This window comes from Oncorhynchus kisutch, linkage group LG26, assembly GCF_002021735.2.
Source record: "Oncorhynchus kisutch isolate 150728-3 linkage group LG26, Okis_V2, whole genome shotgun sequence".
In the NCBI taxonomy this organism is placed as follows: Eukaryota; Metazoa; Chordata; class Actinopteri; order Salmoniformes; family Salmonidae; genus Oncorhynchus; species Oncorhynchus kisutch.
In genome coordinates, this window is record NC_034199.2 from 18,937,971 (window position 1) to 18,946,756 (window position 8,786).

Genomic DNA, 8,786 nt, shown 5'->3' on the forward strand with positions numbered 1-8,786 from the left:
TCCTCCCCCTTTCTCTCTTTTCTCCAGTATGACATTGTGGGTCATTCTGGTGATGGTTATGACATAGAGCTGGTCAGAACAGACAAGGTTCCCAAGAACAACAAACAGAGACTGAAGGTCCTCAAGGTATGGACCCAACCTCACTTCACTCAACCTCACATTACCCTCCTCAACCCCACTGGCTCTACCTCATTCTGCCTCTACCCCAATCAACCTCACACTATCACACTCAACCTCACTCTACCTCACACTACCCCACTCTACACCGCACTACCCCACTCAGCCTCACACTACCCTACTCAACCTCACACTACCCCACTCAACCTCACACTACCCAAGCTCACTCTACCCCACACTACCCTACTCTGTCTTACACTACCCCACTAAACTTCACTCAACCTCACACTACTTCACTCAAACTCACACTACCCCACTCAACCTCACTCTACCCTACTCAACCTCACTCTACCCTACTCAACCTCACTCTACCCTACTCAACCTCACTCTACCCCACTCAACCTCACATTACCCCACTCAACCTCACTCTACCCTACTCAACCTCACTCTACCCTACTCAACCTCACTCTACCCTACTCAACCTCACACTACCCCACTCAACCCCACTCTACCCTACTCAAACTCTCTACCTTACTCAACCTCACTCTACCCCACTCAACCTCCCTCTACCCTACTCAACCTCACACTGCCCCACTCAACCTCACTCTACCCCACTCAACCTCACTCTACCCAATTCAACCTCACACTACCCCACTCAACCTCACACTACCCCACTCAACCTCACACTGCCCCACTCAACCCTACTCTATATCTCACTCTACCCCACTCAACCTCACACTGCCCCACTCAACCTCACTCTAACCCACTCAACCTCACTCTACCCCACTCTATATCTCACTCTACCCCACTCAACCTCACACTGCCCCACTCAACCTCACTCTACCCAATTCAACCTCACATTATCCCACTCAACCTCACTCTACCCTACTCAACCTCACTCTACCCTACTCAAACTCACTCTACCCTACTCAACCTCACTCTACCCTACTCAACCTCACTCTACCCCACTCAACCTCACTCTACCCCAATCAACCTCACATTATCCCACTCAACCTCACTCTACCCTACTCAACCTCACTCTACCCTACTCTACCCCACTCAACCTCACACTACCCCACTCAACCTCACACTGCCCCACTCAACCTCACTCTAACCCACTCAACCCTACTCTACCCCACTCAACCTCACACTACCCCACTCAACCTCACACTACCCCACTCAACCTCACTCTACCCCACTCAACCTCACATTATCCCACTCAACCTCACTCTACCCTACTCAACCTCACTCTACCCTACTCTACCCCACTCAACCTCACACTACCCCACTCAACCTCACACTGCCCCACTCAACCTCACTCTAACCTACTCAACCTCACTCTACCCTACTCAACCTCACTCTACCCCACTCAACCTCACTCTACCCCACTCAACCTCACACTGCCCCACTCAACCTCACTCTACCCAATTCAACCTCACATTATCCCACTCAACCTCACTCTACCCTACTCAACCTCACTCTACCCTACTCAACCTCACTCTACCCTACTCAACCTCACTCTACCCTACTCAACCTCACTCTACCCCACTCAACCTCACGCTACCCCACTCAACCTCACATTATCCCACTCAACCTCACTCTACCCTACTCAACCTCACTCTACCCTACTCTACCCCACTCAATCTCACATTACCCCACTCAACCTCACTCTACCCTACTCTATATCTCACTTTACCCCACTCAACCTCGCTCTACCCTACTCTGTATCTCACTCTACCCCACTCAACCTCATTCTATCTATTTGACCCATTCTACCCTACCCTCTTCTCGTCTCCTGTCCTCTCTTCCCCTGTGTGTGTTCTCACCTCTCTCTCTCTGCCCCCTCCAGAACATGCATGCCCACTCTCAGTTTTGTATGAGTGGAGACTACACCCTGGAGAGCACTGAGGCTGGCATCAGGGAGCTGGCACGCGAGGATGCTGACGAGCGCTTCGTGGTGGTGCTGAGCGACGCCAACCTGGAGCGCTACGGCATCACGCCCGAACGCTTTGCCCGCGCCCTGACCTCTGACCCCCAGGTCAACGCCTTTGCCATCTTCATCGGCTCGCTGGGCGACCAGGCCGACAGGTGAGAAGATAGAGGTGGAGGGTAGTGTGCATGTCAAGACGTGATGATTGTTTATCGTAACAGGTGGCTCAAGTAAGTAGGTTCCTACATCAAGCACTTCCTGGAGGAGAGAACGGTATAGTTTGACCAGTACTTTATCCTACCCATACAGTGTGCTGCCTGCTGCTCAGTAGTCCTTTGTAGTGTTTGTTCTCAATGAAATCCCAGTTTAAAGAGATTCTAAATGCAGGACCAAGAAGGATGTGCTCTCTTAAACCTAATTATCCTTCTCTCTCTGTCCCAGACACATACACACGCCCAGTGTTGTCTGGCCTGTGTTATGGCTTGTATGGTTGGCGTCGCGTGTCCTTTGAAGTCTGAATGGTGTAGGCCATATTGTTTGTCGTTCTGTCCCGGCCTCTGGCTGGAGAATGTCAATGAGTGGCTTTAACCTCCGTCTCAGTCTCTCTGTGGTCTCTCTATAGCTTAGGACCCAGTTAGAGAGAGGGAGGGAGCAAGGGGGAGAGAAGACAGAGAGTTATATGTGGCAGTATATTCCTCCCTGTTTCTGTGGCTGTGGTGTCTCTAAGCTGGTCACTGCCATGGCCTAAAAAGCAGTGATCATCATGACACAATGACCGGAATAAAATGGAAAAGAAAGAGTGAAGGGGGGGATTTAGGGACACAGCTAACTATGGGAAGAGAGAGAGAGAGAGAGAGAGAGAGAGAGAGAGAGAGAGAGAGAGAAAGAGAGAGAGAGAGAGAGAGAGAGAGAGAGAGAGAGAAAGGGGTAAAGTCAGTGAAAGTATCTTACTGACTTTGACTACCACATCTCCCTCTTCCCAGTTCTGCCTGTCAATGACAGCTATTGTCTCGCGTTCATTCATTGGCTCATGGGAACATCTGGAACATTTGTCCTCGGAAAGTGGGGTCTCTTTCTCAATGGAGTGTCCACATTCAGCTACTGAACACACTGTGGGTTGAATCTTGCCATCTATTTCTGTTCAGACATTTGACAGTAGAAGGTCACTATCGCTCTCTTTCTCTTTCGCTCTTCTCTCTCTCTCTGGCTTTTTGTAATTTTTCTCCTCTCTCTCTCTCTCTCTCTCTCTCTCTTTCTCTCACTCTCTCGCTCTCTCACTCTCTCACTCTCTCACTCTCTCACTCTCTGTCTCTCTCTGTCTCTCTCTGTCTCTCTCCAGGCTCCAGAGAACGTTGCCGGCTGGGCGGTCCTTCGTTGCCATGGACACCAAGCACATCCCTCAGATCCTGCAACAGATCTTCACCTCCACCATGCTGTCCAGTGCCTGAGAGTGAGACATACACACACAGGCTTTAGCGCCAACTCAGTGACACCACATCGTTTCTGGCTTATCAGGACAGTGTGTGAAGTATAATGACAATGGCCTTCAGATGACTGTGTTCAGGACTACAGGGCCACACAGTGAATGGGCTGTCAGTACTATCCGTTAGAATGTCCTACTGACATAAATTTGTATGTTGTTGTTTTTTTATGTACGATTTTATGAATGTCTTATATGTAGGGTGGCACGTAGCCTAGCGGTTAAGAACGTTGGGCCAGTAACCGAAAGGTCGTTGGTTCGAATCCCCGAACTGACTAGGTGAAAAATATGCCCATGTGCACTTGAGCACTTAACCCTAATTACTTGTGTAAGTTGCTCTGGATGAGAGTGTCTGTTAAATGACTCAAATGTAAATATATGAATGTTGAGTTGTGTTTTGCCACAGCTCATAACCCTGCGTTATAACTTTACATTGAAGTGACATTGCTGCTTATTAACATTGCTGCTTATTAACATTTCTTAGGCCCCTAGACTAAGGTCAAGACAGTGAGGACCAGGATGTTGTTTTAGGGTGTGTTGGGCAGATGCTGGTGCCCTGGTACACACAAACACACACAAGGTTGTGTTTGTCCAATGTCGGTCGGAAGTGAACTTGAGAAAGCATCTTTGTTTTTGGACATCCTTTGTCTTGTGCCCTTTGACCTGACACACACACAGAGACACACACGGGGTGTCCAGTACTAACTTGGCTCCTGTGGAATGCCGGGACTGTGAGGGGGGGAATTTCCCGTCTGACTGCACACGCTCAGTTAAATGTTGAGCAACACCTTCATCTCTGTGTGTGTGTGTGTGTGTGTGTGTGTGTGTGTGTGTGGGGGGGGGGGTGTCCCGTGCTCTATCTAGATCAACAAGCACTGCTCATTCCCTTCCTGACCACCAGACCTTGTGACGCTCACTGCTCTTCTCAGCCCCCCCAGGAATCTGAGCATTCATTACAGGACCCACACAAACACTGGCACACACACACACACACAGTGATGTGTGTTGCTGGGGAAAGTGTGTGATTAATAGAAGCTCTTGGAGGATACAGAGAGATTCTATAGAGGGGAGGGAGGGAAGGGGGAAAACAACTACTGAGAAAGAGAGAGGTATCATCTGTCATTTCTCCGAAGCTTGCTTCGCCAGTGTTGGGTAGCACAGTGCACACGTGCAAACTCCTTATCTCTTCACTCAGTAGCTTGACCTCTTTCTCTTTCCCTGGCGTGATGGAGGAATATAGTGCCCTGTTTCCACTCTGACTCTGTTGCTCTCTCTCTCGTAGGGTTGGTTGTTGGTGGGTGTGTTCTGCTATCTGTGTGTTGGACGTGTCTGACTAGATTGACTACAGACCTACCTGAAGTGGCGTGATTGAACTGTGGCCTGTCTAAACACTTCTGTATATCAGATCTCTTCCGTTATGATTCTAGTAATTCCTGACATCGCTGCTGTGTTTGATCCATCTGTTTCATGCTGTTTGTGGATTTGTTTGTCATTGATTATAATGGAATAAAATGGTGTAAATATGTACAAAGTTGGAATAAACTCATAAATTATCAGTCATGTCCTGTGTTTGTTTTTGGCTTTGGTGGGTAATGTGTCATGGTTGAACCCAATTGTGCTAGCGAAGACCATTAGCCCTGTTCTGAGAATCTGAGGGAGTTCCTGGAATGCCTCCACGACAGAGTGTGTGTGTGTGTGTGTGTGTGTGTGTGTGTGTGTGTGTGTGTGTGTGTGTGTGTGTGTGTGTGTGTGTGTGTGTGTGTGTGTGTGTGTGTGTGTGTGTGTGTGTGTGTGTGTGTGTGTGTGTGTGTGTGTGTGTGTGTGTGTGTGCGTGCGTGCGTGCGTGTGTGTGTGCGTGCCAGCTGTTTGGATCTTTTTTGTATTTTATTTTCTGGTCACTTTTTCCAAGCACTGTTACAATCCTTGTTAGCCTTGTACAAGAAAACCCTTGTCTCCCCTTAGGGTAACCCAGCTTCCCCCGCCTCAGGCCAAGGCTTACCCCATCCCACTATGCTTCTGGAAGTAAGATGGAGACAACCGATCTAGGATCAGATCACCCTACCCCCCAATCATAACTAACCATTAAGGGGGTCAACATAAACCTGACCCTGAATCAGTGGTTAGGGTGAACTTCTATTCATAGGGGAGTAATCTCCCTGGAGTGTGTTGTTTGTAATGACATGGTCCTGTCTGCTTCCTCTACAAGCTGTTTGATTGGTCCACTGTTTATCACCCTCGCTGTTGGAACAATGACAAATTGACTAGGACACACACACGCTACGATAATAATTCCCCTGGGCCTGCTGTTTTTACCCCTCTCCCAGACAGTAATGGAGAGAGAAGTCGTCTAGACGTGTGGGATGTTCTGTGAGTCGATCGCTGATAGCTGTGTTTGTTTGTGTATGAGATGCCATTCAGACAACTGTTTAGGTTCTGGGCTTCCCCAGAACACACGTCACAGGGCTCCGTGTCTGAGGGTCATTTAGTCCATAGAGATACACTATGTCATTTTCTATTCAGACTCTCAGAGCCATAGACACAACAGTGATCACACTGGAATACAGCCAGTTCCAATGACAGAACAACTAGGATCCCTTAACACTCGTAGGTTGTAGTGGAGTTGCTCTTCGATAGTGTGACTATTTGACCTGAATCTGTTCTAGAACTGGAGCAGTTGGTTAGTTACATAGTCTGACCTCTTGTTGTTGTGAGCTTTCTATGCTCCAGGGCTCAAATGACATTAATGAGTACAGTCCCGGAACACACACACACACAATGTGACCTGTCTTCTATGGACTATACACTGCTGTGAACGTGCAGTGCCATTGAACAGGAATCAGGATTGATTGGTCGGGGGTTAATTGATTGATCACTAGTTACCATAGAATAGGAGAGCTAGATTGACAGTTAATTGTTTGTCCGCCATAGTGGAAAAATGTCTCACATATTTCCTGATGGTAATGAGGCTCCCTAGTGGCGCAGCAGTCCAAGGCACCGTGTCTCAGTGCAAGAGGCGTCACTACAGTTCCTGGTTCGAATCCAGGCTGTATCACATTATTTAACTAGGCAAGTCAGTTAAGAACAAATTCTTATTTTCAATGACGGCCTAGGAACAGTGGGTTAACTGCCTTGTTCAGGGGCAGAACGACATATTTGTATCTTGTCAGCTCGGGGATTCGAACTTGCAACCTTCCGGTTACTAGTCCAACGCTCTAACCACTAGGCCACCCTGCCGCCCCTATGGGGGTCCCATAGGGTGGCCAAGCGTCCGGTTTTGGCCGGGGTAGGCCGTCATTGTAAATAAGAATGTGTTCTTAACTGACTTGCCTAGTTAAATCAAAGTTAAACACCCCCAGAAAATGTGTAAACCAGGGGAACAGGAAGCTCGTAATGGAGAGGAAGTGATGATGTCAAACAATAACACATGCCAGGGCACAGAGGTGCAGGCACGGGATTCTGGGAAAACCTTTGTAAAAACACTTCTAATGCAGATACACACACACAACACACACACGCAGAGACCCATAAAGGCTTTCCCTGCAGTTGTGAACACAGACAAGAGACGGGGCAACTTTATTACTGATCATTGCACACACACACACACGCACAGGCTGTGTAGACAGGAGGCAGCAGCCCCAGTGTTTTATGGCTGCTTCATTAGGCAGTAATGACAGCTCTGCTATAGCAGCCCTCACTAATCACCACAGGTGTTTGCTGCTGGGACCCCACCATGCAGACTGATGATGGAAGGGGGGGCTATACACACACAGCCTGCTGACACCTGGCACTGGCTGATGATCTCACATGTAGGTGGCTTGATGTCTGAAAGACTCATTGAGATGTACAGTATACTTAATTGTGAGAATGCACACACACTTACACACACACACCAAGCCAGGTATGACACACAACCCACCTGACACCTGCCTCTGACAGGCTCTCTTTGAGATCTTCACCTCACTGTGAAGTCACACACACAGACTGACAGAGAGAGACAGAGACCTTACAGTGCAGTCTGAGGAGAATCTAATGAACCACACTGTTGACAGACAGACTGGCCTAAAGACAGACTGGCCTAAAGACAGACAGACTATTACTGACAGACTGCTGACAGACTGACCGCCTTAGTAAGCAGATTATCAGATCAGGTTTCAGCACATCCCTCAGATCCCCTAACTTACCAAGCATGTAGCCTACTGATGATATAACCCTATACCACCGATATAACAGGGAGCCAGATGTTACACTTGGATGTATGAATCTGAATCTGGTTGGAATTTCCACTCCCCACCAAATATGGTAATGAGAGGAAGCCCAGCAGCCGGCAGTGGGAGAAGATGGAGCGTGTTGGAACTGGGCCGACATTCTGCTGCTTTTCTCATCAAAGAAAAGCCCGATCTCAATACAGCTTTCTGTTCCCTAAACTAGAATCTGTTCCAAACATAGTGCACAAAGTTTTGTAGACGTGACCCTTTGCCAAGGTTTCTAAAACTTGCATTGTTTACAAGGAGTGCAAGGGCAAATTGAGTTATTGCACACGCACATCACAGCGAAGGCATTCACTAGAGCGCGGCAACAGGATCTTGCTAGCTCGTTCTTGGCTCTGCCCACTTCCTTGCTTGTTCTGCCCACTATGCTTCATTATCTCCCGTTGAAAAAGACACAGATGGACTATCTTCGGGTAGTTATAAATATCTTTGTCTATACTCTACTCAAATCTTTACCCTAACAACCATGTAGCCTACTGATGATGTAGCTCTATAATAAGCAGTCCTTCCTCCCAATAAGGAATGATGTTTTGAATAGTTTAAACTTCCTTCCCTCTCAACAGGACCTGAGTCCACCATGCAGTTATAGGCTCAGCAACGTGATTAACATACAGTATATATCACCCTATTGAAAAGTCATTGTTTGACCTGCTGTGGCTACTCAGTAACCTTGTTGGTTAGCAGACCTGGAACATACAAACCTTTAGTGAGGAGTGCAGAAGGCGTACACACACACAGAGTTTGATCCTGTAGCATTGTGTGTGTGGGGTGGGGTCTCTGTGTGCCATACTGATGCTTTATAAATGAAACATCCTTACAGTATGTGTGATTTACCCAACCTTATCGGTGTGTATTGACTTATCGTAAGCTCAACTTTAGTATAAGAGCGACTCAAACGGGATAAATCCCTGGCTGTGACCCCACTCTCTCAGGGAGTTTAGATATGCAAGAAACACATTTCCATTTCACACCTCACACTCGTGCAGGTTAC

At 47.9% G+C, this 8,786-nt stretch overlaps 1 protein-coding gene across 2 annotated transcripts in view; it reads left to right on the forward strand.

Moving 5' to 3' along the window:
* Positions 1-5,087, forward strand: part of vwa8 (von Willebrand factor A domain containing 8) — a 91,335-nt gene extending 86,248 nt beyond the window's left edge. Inside the window, exons 43-46 of one of the 2 annotated variants that reach the window (XM_031805606.1) lie at positions 28-126; positions 1,967-2,205; positions 3,387-3,497; positions 4,810-5,087. In XM_031805606.1, the coding sequence (XP_031661466.1) occupies positions 28-126; positions 1,967-2,205; positions 3,387-3,495 (447 nt within the window). In that variant the 3' untranslated portion in view covers positions 3,496-3,497; positions 4,810-5,087. Of the gene's footprint in view, positions 1-27; positions 127-1,966; positions 2,206-3,386 lie in introns of both variants that reach the window. The other variant, XM_031805605.1, reaches the window with a different exon arrangement.
* The last annotated feature ends 3,699 nt before the right edge of the window (positions 5,088-8,786 follow it).